Consider the following 27,089-nt stretch of genomic DNA (forward strand, 5'->3'; position numbering starts at 1 on the left):
GAGTTTATTCCCCTTTATTGTTTCAGGAATTAGCATCCAGAAACTCCCTGCCCATGAATTACTATACAGTGTTCTACCACATTCAAGAACATCTGCCCAGAGACTGTTTCATAGTGAGTGAGGGAGCAAACACTATGGACATTGGGCGCACTGTGCTTCAACAGTGCCTTCCTCGTCACAGGTGAGAAGACTTCCAAGAAAGAATTACAGTTAATTATAAAGGGTTTGAGACTATGATAATGCAGATTAAGAAAACATTTGAGAACTGTACATGTACATTTTAGTGTGCAAAAGCATATTTTATACGTGTATTTTTTTCAAAGATTTTATTTACTTATTTGTTAGAGACAGAGAGAGGGAGGGAGAGAGAGAGAGAGTGAGAATGGGCACACCGGGGCCTCCAGCCACTGCAAGTGAACTCCAGGTGCATGTGCCACCTTGTGCATCTGGCTTACGTGGGACCTGGAGAATTGAACCTGAGTCCTTAGGCTTCACAGGCATGTGCCTTATCTGCTAAGCCATCTCTTCAGCCCCTCGTGAGTGTATGTTTTATTATTTTTTGTTGACGTTAACAGGATACACCTGGTTTTTTTAATTCAATTTTTTTAATTTTTAATTTTTTTTAATTTGTTTGGCTTTTCAAGGTAGGATCTCTGTCTAGCCCAGGTTGACCTAGAATTCATTATGTAGTCTCAGGATGGCCTCAAACTCACAGCACTCTTCCTACCTCTGCCTCCCAAGTGCAAGGATTAAAGGCATATGCCACCATGCCTTATTTCTTTTTTTTCTTTTTTTTTATTTTCAGGGAAAGAGAATGTGCATGCCAGGGTCCCTTGCCACTGCAAATGAACCCCAGATGCATGTGCCACTTTGTCCATTTGGCCTAATGTTGGTATAGGGAATCGAACTCAAGCTGTCAGGCTTTACAGGCAAGCACCTTAACTGCTGAGAAATCTCTCCAGCCCCTTTATTTTATTTATTTTATTTATTTATTTTTTTTTGAGTCAGGGTTTTTACTCTAGCTTAGGTTGATCTGTAACTCACTTTGTAGCCAGGATGCCCTAAAATTCATGGTGATCCTCCTATGTGCCTCCCAAGTACAAGGATTGAAAGCATGCATCACCATGCCCAGTTTATAAATGTATTCTGAGCTAGGTGTGGTGGCACATGCCTTTAATCCCAGCACTCAGGAGGCAGAGGTAGGAGGATCGCTGTGAGTTCAATGCCACCTTGAGACTACAGAGTGAATTCCAGGTCAGCCTGGGCTAGAGTGAAATAAATAAATAAATATATTCTTTTTTTTTTTTTTTTTTTTTTTTTTTTTGGTTTTTCGAGGTAGGGTCTCACTCTGGTCCAGGCTGACCTGGAATTAACTCTGTCATCTCAGGGTGGCCTTGAACTCATGGCAATCCTCCTACCTCTGCCTCCCGAGTGCTGGGATTAAAGGCGTGCGCCACCACGCCCGGCAATAAATATATTCTTAAGTGAGGTCTAGAGTTTTTATGTGGTATGTATTCTTGGCATTACGTGATCATTTGTATACTTGGTGTTCTAACAATTTGCTTAAGTTACCTAAGTGATCATGGTGCTTTTCCTCTCATGCTGCTTGTCCTTGAAAAATTAGTTCCTTCTAGTCTAAAGTTTATGTTATTAAAGACCTGTCCTTGTTATTTTTCCATAAGCCATGGAAACATGACTAGACAGAAGGTTTGGTTCTAGCTCTGTTCCTCTACAGGCTCGACGCCGGCACTTTTGGAACCATGGGAGTCGGCTTGGGCTTCGCCATTGCAGCTGCTCTGGTGGCTAGAGATAGAAGCCCAGGGCAGCGGGTGATCTGTGTGGAAGGAGACAGTGCGTTTGGGTTTTCTGGCATGGAAGTGGAAACCATCTGCAGGTAAACCTGGGTCCTAAACCAGCATTTCATCCTTGTAACTGCAAACGTGTCCGCACAAGACAGACTCACTTGTCTGACATAGTGTCCCTGGGTGTCTGATGCCCTGGCCTGGTGCTGCACTGGGTCCTGAGAATCCTACTGTCAGTGACCGAGGTCTTTCTCCCCTTCCTTTGGCTCTTACATTCTTGCCACCACCTCTTCTGCAATGGTCCCTGAGCCTTGGGGGTGTGATAGAGATGTTTTACTTAGTGCTGAACACTCCACTATCTTTTCTTCTCAGCCCTTTGGTGAGTTTTGAGACCCAGGTTCAATTACCCAGAACCCATATAAGCTAGATGCACATGGTGGTGCATGTGTATGGAGTTTGCAGTGGCTAGAGGCCCTGGTGCTCCCATTCTCTTTCTTTCTCTTTCTGTCTCTAATAAATATATATATGTATGTATGTATATGTGTGTGTATATATATATGTGTGTCTGTAAATAAATATATATGTAATATATGTAAATAAATATATAAATAATAAAAAATATATATATAATTGGGGGGGTGAGGTAGGGTCTCACTGGAGCTCAGGCTGACCTGGAATTCACGCTGTAGTCTTAGGGTGGCCTCAAACTCACGGCAATCCCCCTACCTCTGCCTCCCAAGTGCTGGGATTAAAGGTGTACGCCACCACACCTGGCTTAAATAAACTACTTTTAAAAAAAGCTTATATACATTATTTTTAAATATTTATTTATTTATTTATTTATTTGAGAGAATGAGACATATGTGTGTGTGTATAGAGAGAGAATGGGCATGCCAGGGCCTCTAGCCACTGCAACAAACTCCAGACTCACATGCCACCTTGTGCATCTGGCTTGCATGGGTACTGCAGAATCGAACCTGGGTCCTTAGGCTTTTCAGGCAAGTGTCTTAACCATTGAGCCATCTCTCTAGCCCCACATCATCTCATTTTTAAGTGAAATTTTCAGTTCAAAGATAAATTGCTTCAGGGCTGAGGAGGCTGCTCAGTGGTTAAGGGTGCTTACTTGACAAGTCCAGTGGCCCAGGTTCGAATCCCCAGTACCCATGTAAAGCCAGATGTAGAAAGTGGTACATGCATCTGGAGTTTGGTTACAGTGGCTAGAGACCCTGGTGTGCTCATTCTCTTTCTTTCTGTCTCTCTCTGTCTTCCCTTGCAAATAAATAATAAAAAATGCATTTCTTTAGAAAAAAGTATTTCCTTCATAGTTTGCTCTCACTTTTAGGTACAACTTGCCAATTATACTCTTGGTGGTGAACAACAATGGAATTTACCAAGGTTTTGATGTGGATACTTGGAAAGAAATGTTAAAATATCAAGATGCTTCTATAGCGTGAGTAACCCTGAACAATGTATATTTATATTATCTCATCTATCTTACTTACTCTTATTAAGAAGTTTGCTGGAAAAAAAAAAAAGAAGTTTGCTGGAGGACTAGAGAGATTGCTTAGTGGTTAAGGCTCTTGCTGCAAAGCCAAAGGACACAGGTTCAATGCCCCAGTACCCACGTAAGCCAGTTGCACAAGAAGGCTCATGCATCTGGAGTTCGTTTGCAATGGCTAGAGGCCCTGGCACACCCATTCTCTCTCTGTTTATCTCCTCTCTCTCTCTTTCTCTCAATCTCGCTCTCTCCGCCTCTCTGCTTGCAAATAAAGTTTTTGAAAAAAAAGTTTGCTGTATTAGAATTTGCCTGCATGGTGTGACTTTGGTTGATTACATTGTAATCCCAGCATTCAGAAAGCTGAAGCTGTAAGATTAATGAGCCTGAGCTACATAGTTTTTTTCTTTTTCGTTTTTTGAGATAGGGTCTCACTCTAGCTCATGCTCACCTGGAATTCACTACATAGTCTCAGGGTGGCCTTGAACTCACGGCAATCCTCCTACCTCTGCCTCCCAAGTGCTGGGATTAAAGGCGTGCACCACCACGCCCAGCTAACGAAGCCCTATCTCAAAAGCAAAACAAGGGAATGGAGAGATTTCTCAGCAGTTAAGGTGCTTGCCTGCAAAGCCTAACAACCCTGGTTCAATTCTCCAGTACCTACAGGAAGCCAGATACATAAAGTGGCATCTGCATTTGGAGTTTGTTTGCAATGGCTAGAGGCTCTGCTTGTCTCTCTTCTTACTATCTCTCTCTGCTTTCAGATAATAAATAAAAAAATATTTTTTAAATACCAACAAAAGGCTAGAGAAATGGCTTAGAGGTTAAGGTGCTTGCCTGCAAAGCCTAACAACTCATGTTCAAATGTCCAGATCCCACCATGCAGTGATGCAAGCGCACAATGTCACACATGCGCCACAAGGGGGCACACGCATTTGGAGTTCATTCACAGCATGCTGAAGGCCCTGGTGCACCAATTTCTCTCTCTCAAAAAAAATTTTTTTTTTAGTTAAATAAAAGGGGTACCCTTTTATTTATTAAGCATGCCTGGGGCTTGACTTGTAGATGGGAGCACACAGCATTTGCTCCCATCTCACCCTTGCAGTCCACTCCACCATGACCTGACACTGCTGAGTAGGCTGGATCCACCTTTCCACAGGGAGATGCAGAACCCAGAGCAGATGAGCGCATCCTGTGCTACAGCCTCAGGAAGGAAGGCTGCATAGACACAGGCTCCTACAGGCTTCCTGTAGCCTGAGCCAGGAGTTCTCTCTGGTCACCATGGGGGTTGTCCAAGGGAGTGAAAGTCTGAGATGCCAGTTAGTACTGAGACTCTTTGGATAACCTGGGATTTTCTATACCATGTGAAGGGTTTGAAACCTGGGGCCCACTTCTTGACTTCCAACGAAGGTGTTCTGGGGCAGACTACAAACATGAACTTTTAGACTTCCAGTAGAGATATACTGGGGTAAACTACGAAAAGAAGATTCAGATTACTCAGGCCAAGGAGCACACCAGCTGCAGAAAGTGACTAGCACACCATCAAAACCAGCCCAGATGACAGAAAGCTGCTCACGTATGTCTGGAGCACATGTAGTCACTGTCTCCCTACTATGCCCTCACCAGCTCCACACGGTAAACAGAGCTGCCCTGCCAGCAGTACCAGAGGTCAAGCGACATGGGCCTGGGCCTTCCCTTCAACATCACCTTCACCATCGCCCACCACATCAGAGCCAGCCTGAACCACATTGAGTTACTCAAAACACAGCTAGAATAGGGACCAAGCTTAGAATCCTTTGAAACAACATAACTAACAATTAAAATAGAAAAGGGGGCTGAAGAGATGGCTTAGCAGTTAAGGTGCTTGCCTGCAAAGCCTAAGGGTCCATGTTCGATCTCTCTACAGAGCCTAAGTAAGCCAGATGCACAAAGGTAATGCAAGTGCAAGGTCACATATGCACACTAGGTGGTACAAGTGTCTGATGTTCAATTTCAGTGGCTGAGGCCCTGGCACACTGGTTCTGTCTCTTACACTCTTGGTCTCACTCTCTCTAAAAAAAATAAAATAAAATAGAAATGGCTGTTTAGGACACTTTTAAAGGGGATATTGGATATTGTCAGCTTTTAGAGGTTGAGCCCAATGTGAGTTGTTGAGCCCAATGTGAAAGTTCTTTTTCCTCTAAAGGGAACAGGAGCTAAGTCAAAATACTGTTAGTGACCTCTCAGCTATTATGACATTAACTTTGAAGGATGTTGTCACTGGTAGATAAAAGTGATATTCCTTTTAGTATGGTCAACTCACTGAGGTTGCATGGAAATGCTGCCATTATGAATGGAGGAAGGACAATGAGATTTATATTCTCACAGCAAAAATGCTCAGGCATCTTAGTTCCATTTCTACGTGAAGAGGCTGGTGAACTTCATTAATTATAGAAACTATTTCCCCAACTTCAAAATAATATCAATTATAATATAATTTGCTCATCAACATTTAAAGTTATTTTTGCTGTAATAAAGCACTATTCTGAAAAAAAAAAATGTTTGCTGGGATGCGGAGATGCTTCAGTGTGCCTGCTACACAAGCATGAGGTCTTGCATTGAGGTCCCAGCACCCACATAAATGTCTGGCAGGCATGGTGACTTGCCTATAATCCCAGCACTTAGGATGCAAAGACAAGGACTTTCTAGGGTAAGCTGGCCAGCCAAGACTAGCCAGCTCACCCAGCCCTTGGTTCAGGTGAGAGACCATGACTCACAAAATAAGGTATGCTTAAAGATACATGACATCAGGAGCCGGGCGTGGTGGCGCATGCCTTTAATCCCAGCACTCGGGAGGCAGAGGTAGGAGGATCGCCACGAGTTCAAGGCCACCCTGAGACTACAGAGTTAATTCCACGTCAGCCTGGAACAGAGTGAGACCCTACCTCAAAAAACCAAAAAAAAAAAAAAAAAAAGATACATGACATCAATCTCTGGCCTGCACATAAATGAGTATATACATGTACGTGCACCCACACACACATGTGAACACACATACACACGTACATACATGCCTACCACACATCCATGCCAAAGAGAAAAAAAATTGCCCATTAGCTTACATTTTTATAAACTATTTCAGAAAATTACTCTTTTTTTTCTTTTTTCTTTTTTTCAAGGTAGGGTCTCACTTTGATTCAAACTGACCTGGAATTAGTCTCAGGGTGGCCTTGACCTCATCCTACCTCTGCCTCTGAGTGCTAGGATTAAAGGCGTGTGCCACCACACCCAGCGAAAATTACATTTATAAAAACACATTTTTATTTACTGAGCATGGTAGCACATGACTTTAATCCCAGCACTAGTAGGCAGAGATAGGAGGATTACTGTGAGTTCAAGGCCACCCTGTGACTACATAGTGAATTCCAGGTCAGCCTAGGCTAGAGTGAGACCCCACCTCAAAAAAAAAAATATATATATATATTTATTTATTTGTAAGCAGAGAGATAGAAGAGGCAAAGAGAGAGAATGGGCTTTCCAGGGCCTCCAACCACTGCAAATGGACTCTACATGTATGCATCACTTTATGCATCTGGCTTTACATGGGTACTATGGGGAATCAAACTCTGGTCATTAGGCTTCACAGGCAAGAACCTTAACCGCGGAGCTATCCAGCTATCCAGCCCAGAAAATTACATGTTTTGTAAAAACTAAATTAAGATTTAAATTTTGTTAACTTGTGACTTTCTTTTCAGTTCCCCTCCAATGTGTCTCTTGCCAAACTCACATTATGAGCAGGTCATGATTGCATTTGGGGGAAAAGGATATTTTGTACAAACACCAGAAGAACTTCAAAATTCTCTGAGGCAGACTCTGGCAGACACAAGTAAACCTTCTCTTATCAACATTATGATTGAGCCACAGGGCACACGGAAGGCACAGGTGAGTACCGCTGCTAAGCAGAAAGAAGAGATGCCTCCACTCTGTCCCTTTTCCTCCCAGGAAGGAACACCCTGTGGGATCCACAGACTTCTTTCTAAACCATTTCTGAGTTTGGCAATTTCCATTGCTTGTTTAGCAGGTGTTTGTAGAGATAATGCTGCACAGGCTATCTTAGGAATATCAGGATGAGCAAAACCAGGCTCACCGCCAGAGCTAACAATTCAGTAGTGGATGTAGACAACCTGATAAATCAATGTTACATGACAGGGCAGGTGACTGGTTAGAAAGAAAGGGCTCATGTTCTAAGCACACACAAAACGAAGGAGGAATCCACTGGGCATGGTGGCGTTACACACCTTTAATCCCAGCACTTGGGAGGCAGAGGTAGGAGGACGGCTGTGAGTTCAAGGCCAAGTCATCCTGAGTTAAAGCAAGACCCTACCTCAAAAAACTAAAAATAGGGCTGGAGAGATGGCTTAGCGGTTAAGCGCTTGCCTGTGAAGCCTAAGGACCCCGGTTCGAGGCTCGGTTCCCCAGGTCCCACGTTAGCCAGATGCACAAGGGGGCGCACGCGTCTGGAGTTCGTTTACAGAAGCTGGAAGCCCTGGCGCGCCTATTCTCTTTGTCTCCCTCTATCTGTCTCTCTCTGTGTCTGTAGCTCTCAAATAAATAAATAAAATTAAAAAAAAAAAAACTAAAGATAAATTAAAAAAAAAAGAATCCAATTTATATTGGGGTTAGCAGGGAAAGCTCAGAGAAGGTGCTGCTTAAACTGAGATCTGAGGGGTGAGTGAGGGTGTGGGAAGAACTTGGCATCAAGGAGACGGGAAGGAAAAAAAAAATAAAAAAGAAAGAAAGAAAAAGCCAGGCATGGAGGCACACACCTTTAATCCCAGCACTAGGGAGGCAGAGGTAGGTGGATCGCTGTGAGTTCAAGGCCATCCTGAGACTGCATAGTGACTTCCAGGTCAGCTTGGACTAGAGTGAGACCCTACCTCAAGAAATCAAAAAAAAAAAAAGGAGATGGGAAGGTATACAAAGGCAGAAGGGAGCAGGACCAGTGTGAGGAATGGAGTGGCCTGGAGGCAGCGTGGGGGAAGCCAAGTGAGGTGAGGCTGCAGGTGGATGGGTGCAGTCACGCTCGGCTTCCTGCCCGACTTCCTCCCTGTGCCCTCAGACCTGGGAGCCATCTCATCCTCTGGTTCTGAGTGTGTTTCTGGTTCTTTCCAGCTCTAGTTTGTGTGTGTGTGTGTGTGTGTGTGTGTGTGTGTGTGTGTCCTCATTGCTGAGAGAGGAAGAGGACCCAGAAAGCCATTCTTGGTTGTTTTGTACAAGACCCCAAGGTTCATTAACACATTTTAAGCTCCTTTTGGACTAAATTAAACTCAAACCTTATTTTACCACCATTGTGTTGTTCTTTTAGATTTTCCAGCAGTTGCCCTGTTTCTGTTGACTAAATGTTGTCTTTCTTCTCTCTAGGATTTTCACTGGCTCACCCGCTCTAATATGTAAATAAAGAAACTATTTGGTGGTTTTGAGGCGGTTCCTCTTCCCTTCAAGATAGAATTTTACTTTCCATAGCAAAATTACTATAACAAAATTGGACAGAAATAAATCAATTTTGAATTACATTTTATTAGTAAAGAATTTGAATAAAAATAGGAGATGTTTCTATTATGATTTTGGATCTTAACTCTGCTACAAAGGCTTATGCACGTGGGGCTTGGCCATCTGCTTGCTTGTGGCACTGTTGAGATCAGGGGGTAGAATCTTCAGGAAGCAGGACCTCATGGAAGGAGTTGGGTCATTAGGGGCATGCCCTTGAGGGTAGTAGAACTCTGACCCTTTCTTCTTTCTCTCTGCTTCCCTGCCACCATGAAGTGAGCAGCTTCCCCTCATCATGCCCCTCCTCAGCCCCAAAGCAGCAGGGCCAAGTGACTGAAATGGAGATGGAGATGCTGAGATGGTTCAGTGGTTAAAAGCACTTGCTTACAAAACCTGTCAGCCTAGGTTTGATTCCACAGGCCCTACATAAAACTGGTCGGGCGCACACACTTGAGTACATACAAAACATCAGTGTAGTAGTTTGAATATGCAGCCCTATAAACTCAGGAGTTTTATTAAAGTTAAGTTTACTGCTTCAGCTCCTAGCTGGCTGACTCCGGCTACAAGGGGCATGGGCACATCATTGGGGGTGGATCTGAATTACAACTCATAGGTATGGAGAGAGGTGCTTCCTGCTTTTTAATGTCTGCTGGCTGGTGGTGGTTTTTCTCTCTGCTTGGATTTATGAATGGGATCCAGCTTTCTCTGCCATAGGTGGAACTTCCCCTGGATCTGTAAGCTTGAAAAAAATCCCTTCCTTCTGTAAAACTGTGTTTGATTGGATGCTCGTCCCAGATTCCTTTTATGTAAATTCAAACTTCAAGTTAAAAAATTATTTCTCTAAAACACTTTCTGGAGAAAAAAAAACACTAAAAAATGTCTAATGTAGAAATGCATTTAATAAGTTGATGATATAGGCACATTCTGTTTTATATTTTATCTTCTGATGACTTTAGTACCTTAGTCTCAGTCCAGTGGGATTAATCCTGTACATGATGAACTGAGTGTTTTTGCTACTATAAAGAAATTCCTGATGGGCTGGAGAGATTGCTCAGTGGTTAAGGTACTTGCCTGCAAAGCGTAACAAGCTGGGTTCGATTCCCCAGTACCCACATAAAACCAGATGTACAAATGGCGCATACATTTAGAGTTCATTTGCAGTGGCTAGAGCCCATACTCACTCTCTTTTTCTCATGTCTGTATCTCTCTGCTTACAAGCAAATAAATAAAATATATGTAAAGAAAAAAGAACTGCCGGGTGTGGTGGTGTACACCTTTAATCCTAGCACTCAGGAGGCAGAGGTAGGAGGATCACTGTGAGTTCGAGGCCACCCTGAGACTACATAGTGAATTTCAAGTCAGCCTGGACTAGAGTGAGACCCTACCTCAAAAAAAGAAAAGGAACTTCTGAGCCAGAGGAGAGGTCACACCATACCCAAACCAACAACTGACTAGAGAGTATTTTTAAATAACATTTTATTTAGGGCTGGAGAGATGGCTCAGCACTTAAGGTGCTTGCCTGTAAAACCTAAGTACCCAAGTTTAATTCCCCAATAGCCACATGAAGCCAAATGCACAATGGCACTTGTGTCTAGAGTTTGTTTGTAGTGGCTAGAGGCTCTGGAGTGCCCATTATCTCTCTCTCTCTTTTTCTCTCTCTTCTGGGTGTGGTGGTGCACCAAAAAAAAAAAAATGCACACCTTTAATCCCAGCAGAAGGATCACTGAATTAGCCTGAGACTAATTCCAGGTCAGCTTGGGCTGGAGCAAGACCCTACATCAAAAAACAAAACAAGGGCTGGAGAGATGGCTTAGAGGTTAAGCGCTTGTTTGTGAAGCCTAAGGACCCCAGTTCGAGGCTTGATTCCCCAGGACCCACATTAGCCAAGGGGCACTTGCGTCTGGAGTTCATTTGCAGTGGCTGAAGGTCCTGGCACACCCATTCTCCCTCTCTCTAGCTGCCTCTTTCTCTCTCTGTTGCTCTTTTAAAAAGTTTAAAAAATAAAACAAAAATATACTTATTTATTTGCAAGGAGAGAGAGAGATTGGATACACCAAGACCTGTAGCTGCTGCAAATTCCAGAGCTATGCACCACTTTGTGCATTTGGCCTTACATGGGTACTGAGTAATCAAACTTGGGTCATTAGTGTTTGTAGGCAAACACCTTAACCACTGAGTCTTCTCTCCAGCCCCGAGAGCTTTGTTTTTGTTTTTTTTTTTGTTGTTGTTTTTTAATTAGCCACCTGAGTCTATGCATACTGCATAGAGACCAGCAGAGTTGGCCTTAATATACAGTCTTGGACTACATAACTACATTTTGGTCAGTGAGAGACTTCACGTACATACAGCACGGAACCATAAGATTATAATGGAGTTGAAACTCGCCTATCTCCAACCTGGGCTGCTCAGAAGAAAGAACACTCAGGGAAGGTTCAGCCTGGGTAGCCTGGGTTGCTTTCCTCTGGTAACCAAATGCAGTACAAAATTTGTCCACAAGGTGGTGAAAGGGCTTAATAAATTTCTGAATAAAACCCATTTATAAAGCAGGGCATGGTGGTTCACACCTGTAATCTCAACACTCTGAAGGCAGAGGTAGGAGGTTCACTGTGAGTTCAAGACCAGCCTGAGACTACAGAGTGAATTCCAGGTCAGCGTGGAGGGAAGAATGGGAATGTCGACAGGTTAATATGCTGGCCACAAAGGTTAGTCTAGGTGTAAGGACCAGAACTGACAGCCCATTAAGACTTCTCGTTTTGTAATATGACTTTTTTTTGGTTTTTTTTTTTTTTTTTTTTTTTTGAGGTAGGCTCTCAGTGTAGCCCAGGCTGACCTAGAATTCACTGTGTAGTCTCAGGGTGGCCTGAACTCACAGCAGTCCTCCTACCTCTACCTCTCAAGTACTGGAATTAAAGGCATGCACTACCATGCCCAGCTCATAAAATTGATCTCATTATAGGAGTTATTTCTTCAAAGGGTAAAATATTGAGTAATTCTCCCAATATAGGTATACACCTATAATCTCAGGATTTTTAAAAACATATTTTATTTATTTAAGAGAGAGGAAAGAGAGAATGGCCATGTCAGGACCTGTGGCCACTGCAAACGAACTCAAGATGCATGTGCTCCCCTGTGCATCTGGCTTATGTAGGTCCTGGGGAATTAAACGGGGGTCCTCCGACTTTGCAGACAAATGCCTTAACCACTCTTTAGCCCAGGATTTTTTTTTTTTTTTTGAGAGAGAGAGAGAAAGAGAGAATGGGCATGCCAGGGCCTCCAGCCACTGTGAACGAACTCGAGACACCTGTCACCCCTTGTGCACATGTGCAACATTTCACACTTATGACACTGAACATATGGCTTACATGGGACTTGGAGATTTGAACATGAGTTCTTAGGCTTTGCAAGCAAGCACCTTAACTGCTAAGCCATCACTCCAATCCAATCTCAGTATTTTGGAGGATGAGGCAGGAAGATCTCAAGTTTGAGACCAGCCTAGGCCACATAGTGAGGCCCTATCTCAAAAACAGAAAGAAAGTTCCTCTAAAATTAATCTATTTGTTGATAGTCATAATCTCCTTTAGTCAAACATTTTGCATCCTCTAGTTTAATAATGTACAGTTTTATACAGTGCCTGATACATGTAATAATTAAGGACATCATAAAAACTGAATCTTGGGGCTGGAGAGATGGCTTAGCGGTTAAGCACTTGATTGTGAAGCCTAAGGACCCCAGTCCGAGGCTCAATTCCCCATTACCCATGTAATTCAGGTGCACAAGGTGGCACGTGCATCTGGAGTTCATTTGCAATGGCTGGAGGCCCTGGCACGCCCATTCTCTCTCCCTCTCTCTGCTTCTTTCTATCTCTGTGTGTCCCTCTCAAATATAGAAATAAAATAAACAAAAAAATTTAAGTTATAAAAAATATCTGAATCTTGAGCTGGAGAGATGGTGTAGCAACTAAGGTACTTGCCTGGGAAGCCTAAGAACCCAGGTTCAATTTGCCAGTACCCACATAGGCCGGATGCACAAGGTGACACAGGCATCTGGAATTCATTTGCAGTAGCTAGAGGCCCTGGTGTACCCATTCTACCCATTCTCTCACTATTTGCTTCTTTCTCCTTCCAATAAATAAAGTATTTTTAACTTTTTTCAAGTAAAACCTGAATATTGAAACATTGTGGTGTTTGTCTTTTGGTTTTTTGAGGTAGGGTCTCACAACTCTAGCCCAGGCTGATGTAGAAACCACTCTGTAGTCTCAGAGTGGTCTTGAACTCTTGGCAATCTCCCTACTTCTGTCTCCTGAGAGCTGGGATTAAAGATGTTTTTCTTAATGTAGGAAAACTCAATACAGGGTTAAGGAAATCAGTGGGGAATGATTTCTTAGCTTAACTCCTCTACTGGTCTCTATTTTATACTTTGTGGAGTTATTTGAGGATCCCAAATCTATCTTGAAGTCCTAGATCTCTGCCTGGGCATACAGAAGGAATTCGATAAATGCTACTGTCATTTAGGAAGGTGAGTACTTAGCAGAGAACACAGGCTGCCATTATTGCAAAGCAGTGAATAAAAGTGAAACAGTGGTTTGGTTTCCTTTTTCAAGTGAGTGGCTTTTACTTCCGAGTCAGTTAGCTATTTGCTGAACAATGGACCACCATGCTTATAGGGGTTCACTAAGATTGAACTCAGGGGTTGGAGAGCTGATTCAGCAGATAAGGTACTTGCCTGTAAAGCCTAATGACCCAGGTTCAATTCCCCAGTACCCACATAAACCCAGATGCACAAAGTGGCACATGCATCTTGAGTGTCTTTTGCTGCAGTTGGAGGCCCTGACACACCCATTCTCTCTGTCTCCTTTCTATTTCTATCTGCTTGCAAATAAATAAAGATGTTTAAAAAAAAAAAAAGATTGAGGGACTGGAGAGATGGATCAGCAGTTGAGGTGATTACCTGCCAAGCCTAGGGACCTGGGTTTGATTCCCTAATACCCACATAAAGCAAGGTGATGTATGCGTCTGGAGTTTGCAGTAGCTAAACACCCTGGCATGTCCATTCTCTTCCTCCCCCTCTCACTGCCTCTTTCTCAAAATATTTTTTAAAAGAATTATAAAGCAAACAACAACAATCCAAAAAAAAAAAAAATCCCAACTGAACCTGGAGCTCACTGATTCAGCTATATTAACTAGCCAGTGAGCCCCCGGGATTCTATGGGCTCTGTGTCCTCAGCACCAGGATTACATCGTGAAATATTCTTTGTTGTTGTTTTTAACTATTTTTATTTATGTATTTGACAGAGAGCAAGAGGGAAAAAGAGAGGTGGAGAGCGAGAGAAAGAACGGGCATGCCAGGGCTCTAGCCACTGCAAACAAACTCCAGACATGTGCACCCCCTTGTACATCTGGCTAACATAGATCGTGGGGAATCGAACCTGGGTCCTTTGGCTTTGCAGACAAATGCCTTAAGTGCTAAGCCATCCCTCCAGCACCATGGAATAGTTTTGTAAGCAAAAGTCCCCCTCGTATCCCTACAGTGACTGGATGGCCCTGTCAGCCGGGGGAGCTAGCCACAGGCAGCGTTTCATTTGGCCCTTTTCCTTCCACACCTCAGCATAGGGCTGGATTGTGGTGTTAGCTCAGGAAAGACACATTATTCATCTGGGCCAAAGTGAATTACCCAGGCCTGTCAGTAGCCAGAAAATCACATGCTGCATTCCCAAACCAAGTAGAAATTAGTTTGAGATTATTGACTAGTTGGCATTATTCATGCCACAGCTCCCTTCTGTTAAAGCACATCAGAGAAAATTGGCTGTGGCCAATTAATGGGTGTTTAGCAAGCCATCTGCCAATACAGTGCTGTGTGTTCTCATTGGTGAGGGGTGGAATCCAAGGGTTTTCAGCCCTTGTATGCATTGAAATCACCTGAGGAATTTCAAATACTCTTCATCAACCACTTGGGACCCGAAAGGGGGAATTCAGACAGCTGTGTTGGTTAGAGCTCTCCAAGTAATTCCTGTGTGTGGCCCAGTTTGGGAACCAGGAAACAATTCAAAGATTTCTTTTACTCCCTTCCCCCTCACCAGGTCCCCCCCCCCACACCCCGTTGGGATTAAAGGCATGCGCCACCACTCCTTTCACTTTTAATTCTAGGGACAGTGACTAAAGAAGATACAGCATACTTTTTGTTTTTTCCTGAAGGTTTTAGGAACTGGAGAAATGGCTCAGCGTTTAAGGTGATTGCCTGCAAAATCTAACACCCTTAGTTCAGTTCCCCAGTACCCACGTAAAGCCAGCTGCACAAAAGGGGCACATGTATCTGGAGTTTGTTTGCAGCAGTTGGAGGCCCTGGCATGCCCACTCTCTCTGTCTCTCTTCTCTCTCTCTCTACTTGCAAATAAATACAAATTTCTTTTTAAGTTTTTTTCAGGTAAACTGGACATGATGGCTCACACATTTAATCCCAGCACTTGGGAGGCAGAGGTAGGAGGATCGTGGTGCGTTGAAGGCCACCTTGAGACTACATCGTGAGTTCCAGGTCAGCCTGGGCTTAAAAAAAGAATGTTCAGATAATTGTGTCCCATAATTCTGTAGGATTTCTTCATTCTTCTAGATTCTACTTTTTTTTTTTTTCTTTTTCTGGCTGAGTTAATTGTCTTTTTTTTTTTTTCCTTTTGGTTTTCTGAGGAAGGGTCTCACTGTAGCCCAAGCTGAACTGGAATTCACGATGTAATCTCAGGGTGGCCTTGAACTCACCACAATCCTCCTACCTCTGCCTCCCAAGTGCTAGGATTAAAGGCATGCGCCACCATGCCCAGCTTTTCTTTTCTTTTCTTTTTTTTTTTTTTTGAGGTAGGGTCTCACTAGCCCATGGTGGCCTGGAATTCACAATATAGTCTCAGGATGGCCTCAAACTCATAGCACTCCTCCTACCTCAGCCTCCCAAGTGCTGGGATTAAAGGGGTGCACCACCATACCCGGCAAGTTAGTTGTCTTTTTTTTTTCAAGGTAGGGTCTTGCTTTAGCCCAGGCTGACCTGGAATTCACTACATAGTGTCAGGGTGGTTGTGAACTCACAGCGATCCTCCTACCTCTGACTCCCGAGTGAGTTGTCTTTTTTTATATTTATGTTTCAAATTTAACATGAAGAATAATACCAAGGTAAGGCTACTTAAATCCATGTAAATCATTTCTTTGACAGGTTGACACAGTTGAGAAAAATAAAGCTGAAAGTGGTCCAGTTCAAAGTAAAGCAAATTAGCTATTTGTAGCACAAACTGCTAATAGAAATGAAAATGCTTTTAGAGAATCTACTTTCCAGGAATCTTCCAGACTGACAGAAATAGGACATAATAAAAATGGAAAGTTACTTTTAGGAGGTGATCAGTTGCCACTGATCAGTTACCCTAAATTTGCAAAGTTCCTGACTCAATTTCTGTTCAGGTTTGAACAAGTATCTGGGGAACTGTAAAAGGAATGTATAGTACTATATATATTACTGCTTTATATAGTACACGCTGTAGCATATAACAATAGATTTTTAAAAATTTTTTTTGTTACTTTATTTATTTGAGAGCGACAGATAGAGAGAAAGAGGCAGAGAGAGAGAGAGAGAGAGAGAATGGGCGCACCAGGGCCTCCAGCCACTGCAAACAAACTCTAGACATGTGTGCCCCCTTGTGCATCTGGCTAACGTGGGTCCTGGGGAATTGAGCCTCGAACCGGGGTCCTTAGGCTTCACAGGCAAGCGCTTAACCACTAAGCCATCTCTCCAGCCCCTCACCCCTTTAAATTTTTTTTTTTAATTTATTCTTGGGCCGGAGAGATGGCTTAGCAGTTAAGGTGCTTTCCTGCGAAGCCTAAGGATCCAGGTTCAATTCTCCAGGTCCCACATAAACCAGATGCATAAGGTGGCACATGTGTCTAGAGTTCGTTTGCAGTGGCTAGAGCCCTGGTGTGCCCATTCTCTCTCTCTCTCTCTCTTTCTCTTCCTCCCCATCTAGAAAATAAAAATTTAAAACATTTTTTAAAAAGAAAAGAGGGCTGGAGAGATGGCTTAGCGGTTAAGCGCTTGCCTGTGAAGCCTAAGGACCCTGGTTCGAGGTTCGGTTCCCCAGGTCCCACGTTAGCCAGATGCACAAGGGGGCACATGTGTCTGGAGTTCGTTTGCAGAGGCTGGAAGCCCTGGCGCACCCATTCTCTCCCCCTCTATCTGTCTTTCTCTCTGTGTCTGTCACTCTCAAATAAATAAATAAAAATTAAAAAAAAAAAAAGAAAAGAGAAGAAAGAGCTGTATGTGTATGGGGGGGGGCAGTTATTGTTTTGGTTTTGGTTTTGTTTTGTCAAGGTAGGGTCTCATTCTAACATAGGTTGACCTGGAATTCACTATGTAGTCTCAAGGTGGCCTCAAACTCACAGCGATCCTCCTACCTCTGCCTCACAAGTGTTGGGATTAAAGACATGGGTCATTATGCCCAGTAAGATGTGTTTTTAAGTTAGCCTCAACTCAAAATGTGTTTTTGAATTTTTAAATCACCAGGTTGGCCTTGGACTCTTTTCTTTATTTCTTTCTTTTTTTGAGGTAAGATCTCACTGTAGCCCAGGCTGACCTGGAACTCTGTAGCTCACAGCAGTCTTCCTACCTCTGCCTCCTAAGTCCTGGCATTAAAGATGTGTACCACCATGCCCGGCTTGGCCTTGAACCCTTGATCTTCTTGCCTTCTTAAATTGCCATGTCAGACTTACTAGTGGCTAAAGCATTTGCCTACAAAGCCTAACAACCCAATTGTGATCCTCCAGTACCCACATAAAGCCAGATGCACAGTAGCCCATGCATTCGGAATTTGTTTGCAGCGATGGAGACTCTGGCACACCCATTCCCTGCCCCCCACCTATCTCTCTCTCCCTCCCTCCCTCTGTCTCTCCTCTCTATCTCTCTGTTTTTGCAAATAAATAAATAAAAATATTTTATATATATATTTTTTTAACTTTTTTTTTTTTGTTTGTTTGTTTGCGATAGGGTCTCGCTCTAGCCCAGGCTGACCTGGAATTCACTCTGTAGTCTCAGGGTGGCCTTGAATTCATGTAAATCTTCCTACCTCTGCCTCTCTAGTGCTAGGATTAAAGGCATGCGCCACTATGCCCAGTTTAAAAAAATCTTTTTATCGACAACCTCCATACACATATACACCATACCTTGATGATAATCCCCTCCCACCACTCTTTGTCCTCACCCCCCACCCCCCTCTACTGATCCCTTTTCTTCCATTCCATGTAATCATTTTTCTTCTCCTATTAGGCTGGTCTTGTGCAGGTAGTGTCAGCCACTGTGAGGTCATGAATGCTGTGGCCATTTTGTGTCTAGAAGACAGTATTGAAAGCACTCTTCCCTTCCTTTGGCTCCTACCTCTTCTGTAATGGTCTCTGGGCCCTCCTCTGGGAGTGTGATAAAGATGTCTCACTGTGCTGAACGCTTCACCGTTTCTCTTAGCACTTTGCTTAATGTTGAGTCTCCCTAGTTGTCATCACCATCTGAAAAGAGAAGTTTCTCTAATCAGAAGTGAGAGTGGCATTGATATATGGGTATAAACGTAAGTATTTATAGGGTAATATGGTGGGCATAATATAGCCAGTTAGCCAAAAAATACAATAATGATTTCCCTTAGAGCTTATGACCCTCCCCCCGCCCCCGCAGCCATAGTTTTGTGATTAGGAGTTACAGACAAGCAACTTAACCTCTGAGCCATCTCTTCAGCCCTTTTTATTTTTCAACCATATCTCTTAAAAAGAGTGCTCCTCCCAGACCAGTGAAGGAAATACTGTATTGGAGGAGATGATTGTCACTGATGTGATAGCTCCTCATATGGCTCAGAGCCTGAGTCCTGGACTCCAGCTGCATGCACCACTTTGTGCTTTTAACTTTATGTGGTTATTGGAGAATTGTACCTGTCAGACTTTGCAAGCAAGTTCCTAAACCACTGAGCCATCTCTCCAGCCCTAAGCAGTGAACTTTTAAAAATTATTTATTTCTTTATTTATTTGAGAGAGAGAATGTGTGCGTCAGGACCTCTAGGCACTGCAAACAAACTCTAGATGCATGTGGCACCATTGTGCATCTGGCTTATGTAGGTTCTGGGGAATCGAACCTGGGTCCTTTGGCTTTGCAGGCAAAATGCCTTAACCCTAAGCCATCTGTCCAGCTCCCAGCTACTTTTGGTAAAGTTGGCAAAACACTGTTTTTCTCAGAGGACAGCTCACACAACACTAATCAGTCTGTTCCTCAACAGTTAGCTGCTCCTGTAATTTGGAGGATAAGTGGGGTTATGTGACCTTTTGAGTTTCAGCTCTCCCAGACTTGATCTTCTGAGACTCCTTCTACCTTCCCCCCTTCCAGAGGAAATATTTCAAGTCAGTGGACTTTGCTATACAACAGGACTCCATGCATGCTAGCTATGCACTCTACCACTGTGGTCTATCTCCAGACTACCTAATTCTTTTTAATGGCCACGTGGTATTTCATTGGGGTTTGCTCACCAATGTCATATCCTGGGAGCTGTTTGCAGTCTGATATCCATAGCTCAAAAGCACTGGGCAGTTGAATATTTCTGTGCAGTTTCTTGGTCAGATGGCACCTGCATTTAAGGCTAATGGAATGAAGATTTCTTTCTCTGGACTACACTCCCACCTGAAAGCTCTGAGACAGAGCAGCTAACTCTGATTGGCATTATTGGTGTGAGCCTTTCTCAAATCTCCTATAATTTCCTTCTGGATAAATCTAATAGCCTGCATTATTAGATTCTGCAAGAGTCAGAGAGCCCTTCCAGTAGGGACTGAAGAAGATGGTAATTTTTGCCTTTGGTTTGTTTGGGTCACCCCATGAGAAATAGGCTTGTAAAACACATAAAGAAATGGAAAATTATGAAGTTTTTGTTTTTTTTTTTTAATATTAGAAGCTTTACAGACATCTCTGGGCTGGGGCCGCCCCCGAGGGTAGAGGCTCCCGTGGTGACAGCATCCACAGGGACCTCGGTGTGTCTAGCCTGCATGCTAACTGACAGCAGCCATCCACACCCTCTTCCGCTTACCACCAAGTCCGCCAAGGTATTTCCTCGTGCTAGGCTCACACAGCTGTGTGGACAAAGACACATATAATTTTGAAAACATGCAAGTGGTACAGTGTGGCCAGAGAATAAAGGTGTATACTTTTCCTGCTTCTTTTTTTTTTTTTTTTTCTCTCTCTCTCTCTCTCTGTCTCTCTTTATTTATTTTTTGAGGTAGGGTTTTGTTCTAGGCCAGGCTGACCTGAAATTCACTATGAAGTCTCAGGGTGGTCTCTTAACTAACAGCAATCTTCCTACCTCTGCACTCTGCAATGAACTCCAGACACATACTTGTGCATGGGGAATAGAAAATGACTCATTAAGCTTTGCAAGCCAAAGCCTTAACCACTGAGCCATCTCTCCAGCCTCTACTTTCTTTTCACCTATCCAGTGGTATGATTTGAGGTACCCCAGTGGCATAAGCCCATCGTCCATCTTCAGGAATATTAACACAGGTAACACAGAAAGGGAGGATAGTTAAGCAGGGCGTGGTGGTGCACAACTTTAATCCCAACTCTCAGGAGACAGAGGTAGGAGGATCACGGTGAGTTCGAGGCCACCCTGAAAATACAGAGTGAATTCCAGGTCATCCTGGGCTAGAGTGAGATCCTACCTAGAAAAAAGAAAGAAAGAAAGAACGATAGAAAGAGAGGAGGATCGTTTAGAAGCAGTACACGCACACATGCATGTACGCGTTAGCAGCAGGCAGTGCAGGCAGGACGAATGGGCTAAAGCCGTCATGTGGGAACTGTCCAGAGAACAGGAAGAAACCTCACTGGCTTCCCCAGAGAGGGAGTCTGAGCAAGATGATAAAAGTCCAAGTTTGGGGCTGGAGAGATGGTTCAGCAGCTAAGGCACTCACCTGCAAAGCCTATGGAGCCAGGTTTAATTCCCCAGTATCCGTGTAAAGCCAAGATGCACAAGATAGCACACATGTCTGGAGTTTGTTTGCAGCAGCTAGAGGTGCTGGTGTGTCCATTCTCTCTCCCTCTTAAATAAATAAATAATAAAGTATATATATTTTAAAGTCTAAGTTTGAATAGCATGTTAATTAAAAGTGTTTTTTTGGGCTGGAGAGGTGGCTTAGCTGATAAGTGCTTGCCTGTGAAGCCTAAGGACCCAGGTTCAAGGCTCCATTCCCCAGGACCCACGTTAGCCAGATGCACAAGGGGGCACACGCTTCTGGAGTTTGTTTCCAGGGGCTGGAAGCCCTGGTATGCCCACTCTCTCTCTCTGTCTCTCTCTCTGCCTCTTTCTTTCTCTATCACTTTAAAATAACTAAATAAAAATAAACAAAAAAAATGTTTACAAAAGCGATTTTTTTCAGCCAGGAGTGGTGGTGCACGCCTTTAATCCCAGCACTCGTGAGGTAGAGGTAGGAGAGTTTCCATGAGTTGGAGGCCACCCTGAGACTACATAGTGAATTACAGGTCAGCCTCAGCTAGAGTGAGACCCTACCTCAAAAAAAAAAAAAAAAAAAAAAAAAAAAAAAAGTTTTCAGGCTGGATAGATGGCTTAGCAGTTGAGGCATTTGCTTGCAAAACCAGGTTCAATTCCCCAATGCTCATGTAAAGCAAGATGCACAAAATGGCATATACATCTGAAGTTTGTTTGCAGTGGCTGGAGGCCTTGATGCACCTATTCTCTCTTCTATCTCTCTATGCTTGCAAATAAATAAATACTTTTGTTGTTGTTGTTTGTTTTTTTCCAGGTAGTGTCTCACTCTGGTCCAGGCTGACCTGGAATTCACTACGTAGTCTCAGGGTGGCCTTGAACCCTCAGCGATACTCCTACCTCTGCCTCCCAAGTGCTGGGATTAAAGGCGTGCGCCACCACGCCCGGCAATACTTTTTTAAGTTTTTTTTTTTTCTTCCAGCCAGGCATAGTGGTGCATGTCTTTAATCCCAGCACTTGGGAGACTGAGGTAGGAGGATCTCTGTGAATTTGGGGCCAGCCTAAGACTTATTACAGGTAAGCCTGAACTAGAGTGAGACCCTACCTGGAACCTCCATCTCCCCCCACAGAAAAGTGATTTTTTTCCAACTGGACATGATGATGTACACCTGTGATCCCAGCACTTGAGTGGCTGAGACAGTGAGACCCTGTCTCAAATACACACACACAATAAGGATGTATATAATGGCTTTATATAAATTCATAAAAGGGAGCCAGGCGTGGTGGCACACACCTTTAATCCCAGCACTTGGGAGGCAGAGGTAGGAGGATCGCTGTGAGTTCAAGGCCACTCTGAGACTGCATAATGAGTTCCAGGTCAGCCTGGACTAGAGTGAGACCCTACCTCGAAAAATAAAAAAAAAATTCATAAAAGGTATGATTTTTGTTTGAAAACTTTTGTCTAGCTATGATCAGGTGGATAATGCAATACAGTTTGATAATCATTCCCTTTTCTATCCATTTACTCTTTCCATTGGCTTTGTTTTGTATGGGCTGAAAGGTTTATAGCTTCTGGTGGGGGGAAGGGGGAGTGACTTTTTCAGTTTGGAAATATAAACTTTCCAGAAAAATCCTAAGGTCAAACTTTTCATTTGTTACTCAGTGAGTAAACTGTCCCAGGCTGACAGCTGAGCAACTTGTCCCCAGGGAAGTCAGCTTGAGGCAGGAGAGTGCTCCTGTAGGGTACCTGAACTCCAGGCAGGTAGATGAGAAGGATGGTCAAGCAAGAAGCCCACCTTCCCAGGAGGATGGCTGCCCGATCACGCTGCTCTCTTGTCACCTCAGCAGCCACTTAACCTCAGTCTCCGCAAAAGAAAAATTCTGACATCTTAATTTAAATGTGGGCATTTGAGCCTGTGCTGGAGATAAATATAACCTAGTGTAGTACGAAGAAGGTTTAATGGGAAATGGTTGGCATTCTTTCGTGGTAAAGACATGAGGAAAGGAGAGGGAGGGAGAGAGGAAGGGAGGGAGGGAGGGGGGATAGAGAGAGAGAGACAGAGAGGGAACCGCAGTCAGGACAAAGCCGATAAGAGAGCGCCAGTAGCCTTGCCCTCTAACTTGATACTTACCAGACCCAGCCAACATGGTTGTCCTGAATCCAATGACTTTGGGAATTTATCTCCAACTCTTCTTACGCTCCATCGTGTCCCAGCCGACGCTCATCCACAGCGTCCTCCCAATGTCAGCAGGTAACAAAACAATGAGCACAACTTCTCTCTTCTGTTTGTCAAGGGGGAGGGATGGGGAGGGAGGACGGAGAAGCAGCAGGATTATTTTGCAATGTGTTCTGATGTTTTGCCATTCTGCTCTTGGTGGAGGGAGGCTAGGGAGAGACAGCCACCCTGAATGCTTCCTGTCACTTTCCCTGTGTAGAAGGGCCCTCTGTCCTTGCTCCAGCCGTCAGGACTTTCAGGACTGGTCAGAGGCAGAGGCTAAGACATTACTTCTGCGTCTCTTCTCATCTGTTTACTGTGTGATTTCATTTTGGTTAGGAATTGGGGAGATAGGGAAGAGACAAGGAAGCACAAATGAGCCCACCTCTGGGCTCACTCTGAGCTGAGGGCTTGCTTGTGGAGTGAACACGCCTCTGTTGAGCCAGGACAACCCCACTGGAGGGAAAGCGAGCCAGACCCCTTGTTGGCAGGTACCCCCTCCCTTGCAGCCTAAGAACTAGACTTTTTCTCCAGCCCTGTCTACCCTCCTGTTGGGCTCTCTTCCCTTCCCCTGTGCCTGGGCATCTAGTAGGTACTGGTATCCTGTGGAGGGGGCGGGAAGGTCCCAGAAAGGATGGGATTGGTGAGGGGTCCTGGAGGGGGATGTGGCCCTGAAGCCAGATGGTTCTGCTGAGAGATTTGGGAAACAGGTTTGCTCTGCCAACCTGGCAATGCTTTCTGTGGACACCAGGCTATTGCCCTTGTCCTGCCTGACCTGGTACAGGGGAAGTATTGGGTTACTGGCATAGCCTTTGCAAAACCTTTCTGGGGAAACTTGGATATGTCCAGAGGAAGTCAGGCCCACCCCAGATCTTGCTATTTATCTCCTCCCAGCACCCTCACCCCTCAGTTCAACTCGGCCCCTGCCAATTTCCCTACCCAAGACAGTACCAGTCATTTCTTCCCAGGGGAGTCTCCCAAGTGCTGCATTGACTCAGTATCACTGTGAGCCTTAGGAAGGACCAGGAACACCAAGCTCTGGGAGGGCATTTCTCTGGATCCACACCCCCCCACTCCCGCTTCTCTCCATTCATAAAAACAGCTCATGTGCAAGTGGTGCTGCCAAACTCCGCGGGCCCTGAAGAGTGCCACGGACACTGCTGTGAGGCTAATTATAAAAGTGTGAGAAACAGAAGAAGCGGGGAAGGAGAGAGGGCCCGTGGAGATTACCAGCACTGGGGGTAGGCAAGAAAGGCAGGTGCTTATGTCACCACAATTGCGTGTCAACATGTCCATCACGGATTTGAGCTGAAAGCGCCAAGCTCTTTTCCAAAGGGAAGATTGATAGCTGAGTGCAGTGGCACACAGCAGTAATGACAGCATTTGGGAGGCTGAGGCAGGAGGATGGTACGTTCAAAGCCTCCCTAGGCTACATAGCAAGAACTTGTTTCAGAAGTCCAAAAAGCATGAGGCAGGGCTTGATGAATTTGTCTGATTCGGTGGTTTGTCATATTTAGTTATAGATTCCTTTAAGAATTTGCTAGAGGGCTGAAGAGATGGCTCAATGCTTTAAGGCCCTTGCATGCCCTAACAACCCTGCTTTGATACCCCAGGACCCACGTAAAGCCAGCTGCACAAAGTGGTGCATGCACCTGGAGTTTGTTTGCAGTGGCTAGAGGCCCTGGTATGCCCCATTCTCTCTACCTATCTCTCTTTTCTCTCTCTTTTTGCTTGCAAATAAACAAATAAAATATTTCATTAAAAAAATGATCTGCTACAGATTTAAGGCTCAGGAATTAGGGAAACAGTTTTCTAGCTTTAGTTCTACCTCTGATTTCTGGAAGGTAGTTGGCTACAGACTGTTAGCCCCATGAGGGCAGGGACTGTGCACTGTTACTAGTTCCCAGGGCCAGAACAGTGTCTGACATGTAGTAGGTGCTCAATAAGTACTTACTGAAGGGCTGGGGAGGTAGCTCAGTGGTTAAAGGTGCTTGCTTGTCAAGTGTGACTGCCCAAGTTCAATTCCCCAATACCTATGTAAAGCCAAATAGTCAAAGTGGTGCATGTGTCTGGAGTTTATTTGTAATGGTAGGAGGCCCTGGTGCACTGATACTCTTTCATTCTCTTAAATAATAAATAAAGTAGCTGGGCGTGGTGGCACACACCCTTAATCCCAGCACTTGGGAGGCAGAGGTAGGAGGATTGGCATGAGTTCAAGGCCACCCTGAGAATACAGAGTGAATTCCAGGTCAGCCTGGGCTAGAGTGAGACCCTATCTTGAAAAAACCAAAATAGTAACAATAACAGTAATAATAATAAATAAATAAAGTAGTAAAAAAAGTACTTGATGAATGAAAATTTTTCCTCATCTGTAGGTTTAGGCTCATAACTTTCAAAAATATATTTATTTTTATTTATTTAAGAGAGAGAGAAAATGGGCACACCTGGGCCTCTAGCCACTACAAAAGAACTCCAGGTGCATGTGCCATCTTGTGCATCTGGCTTATGTGGGTACTGGGGAATCAAACTTGGGTCCTTAGGCTTCCCAAGCAAGCATCTTAGCCACCGAGCCATAACTCCAGCCCTCATCATTATTTTGTATTATTTAAATTACACAGAGCCAAGGTTCTGGGGCAGTTCTGAAAGAGAGAAAAGAATTGCTGGTTCTCTTTGAACTCCTTATTCACACAGTGCAGACTGCTTTTAGGGAAGGGTTTTTGTAGGTTGTACCTGTCAGGTTACAGCAGTGACAAGACGCAACCAAGACAGCTTAGAAGGAAGAGTTGAGTGAAAAGGTCAGGTGGGCTGAAGGAAAACTATGATGTCAAGGCACCTAGGAAATCAAAACCACAGGAAGGCTTTTAAAAAAAAAACTTTTTAATTGACAATTTGAATAATTTCAAACAATAAACCCCTCCTCCTCTCAATCAGTCTCTCTTTTATTTTGATGATGTCATCATCTTTTCCACCTATTATGATGGTCTTGTGTAGGTAGTGCCAAGCACTTTGAGGTCACGAAGATACAGGCCATTTTGGGTCTGAAAGACTGCATTTTAAGCAGTCCTACCTTCCTTTGGCTCTTTCTTTCTGCCACCTCTTCTGTAATGGACCCTGAGCCTTGGAAGGTGTGATAGAGATGTTTCAGTGCTGAGCACTCCTCTGTCACTTTTCAGCATTGTGTAGCCTTTTGGGTCGTCCCAGGGGTCACCACCATCTGAAAAGAGAAATTTCTCTGACCAAAAGTGAAAGTAGCATTAATATATGGATATGAATATTAAATAAAGTAATTACAAGGCATTCTGGTGAGCATAGTATATACATTTAGCCAGACAAGAGCAGGTGTTACATACATAAGGCTCATGACCTCCCCCACCATAGGCTTTTGATTAGAGTTTCAGTACCAGGCATGTATTCCCTCCCATGGAGGGGCCTCCAGTTCAATTAGAGACCTGAAAAAGCAGGAGGAGGAACTAGGGAACTGGATCCTGGGAAGATCTGGACCTGTACAAGAGGAGCTGCCAAGCCAAACGCCTGTCACACAGGACCCAAAGCACAGAGAAAGTGTAGACAAAAATCTCTCAAATCTCACGCTCCTCCCATCCCAACCATATGCTGGCAGAGCTTCCCATTGGCCAAATCCCACCCACAGCCAGAGGGCAGAGGAGCCCTGTGATGCAGTTCACAGGGTCAGCCTGTGGGGGAAGGACATCCTACCCACCACCCAAAAGTGGGAGGTTAGTCCTTTTTCCTTCCTTTCCCTTTCCTTCCTTTCTTTGCTTCCATTGTTCCCTTCTCTCTTTTCCCTTCACATGGTATTAGGGATTGAACTCAGGGCCTTGCACATCCTAAGCAAGCACTCCACCACTGAACTATACCTCCAGCCCCATAGGCACTTTTTTTTTTTTTTTTTTTGAGGTAAGATCTCGCTCTAGCACAGGCTGACCTGGAATTCACACTGTAGTCTCAGGGTGGCCTTGAACTCATGGTGATCTTCCTACCTGGGCCTCCCAAGTGCTGGTATGAAAGGTGTGTGCCACCACACCTGGCTGACAGGTGCTTCTTGATGA

At 44.2% G+C, this 27,089-nt stretch overlaps 2 protein-coding genes across 3 annotated transcripts in view; both read left to right on the plus strand.

The window, feature by feature from the left end:
• The window catches only part of Hacl1 (2-hydroxyacyl-CoA lyase 1), a 39,303-nt gene extending 30,408 nt beyond the window's left edge, over nucleotides 1-8,895 (plus strand). The window contains exons 13-17 of the mRNA XM_004661316.3: nucleotides 27-181; nucleotides 1,736-1,894; nucleotides 3,145-3,252; nucleotides 7,032-7,218; nucleotides 8,698-8,895. Coding sequence (XP_004661373.1) covers nucleotides 27-181; nucleotides 1,736-1,894; nucleotides 3,145-3,252; nucleotides 7,032-7,218; nucleotides 8,698-8,730 — 642 coding nt within the window. The 3' untranslated portion in view covers nucleotides 8,731-8,895. The remainder of the gene's footprint in view (nucleotides 1-26; nucleotides 182-1,735; nucleotides 1,895-3,144; nucleotides 3,253-7,031; nucleotides 7,219-8,697) is intronic.
• A 14,057-nt stretch (nucleotides 8,896-22,952) lies between these two features.
• Nucleotides 22,953-27,089, plus strand: part of Colq (collagen like tail subunit of asymmetric acetylcholinesterase) — a 75,633-nt gene continuing 71,496 nt past the window's right edge. For both annotated transcript variants that reach the window (XM_004661314.3, XM_004661315.2), the window contains exon 1: nucleotides 22,953-23,058. In XM_004661314.3, coding sequence (XP_004661371.1) covers nucleotides 22,953-23,058 — 106 coding nt within the window. The remainder of the gene's footprint in view (nucleotides 23,059-27,089) is intronic.

Source organism: Jaculus jaculus, chromosome 16 (assembly GCF_020740685.1).
Source record: "Jaculus jaculus isolate mJacJac1 chromosome 16, mJacJac1.mat.Y.cur, whole genome shotgun sequence".
Lineage (NCBI taxonomy): Eukaryota > Metazoa > Chordata > Mammalia > Rodentia > Dipodidae > Jaculus > Jaculus jaculus.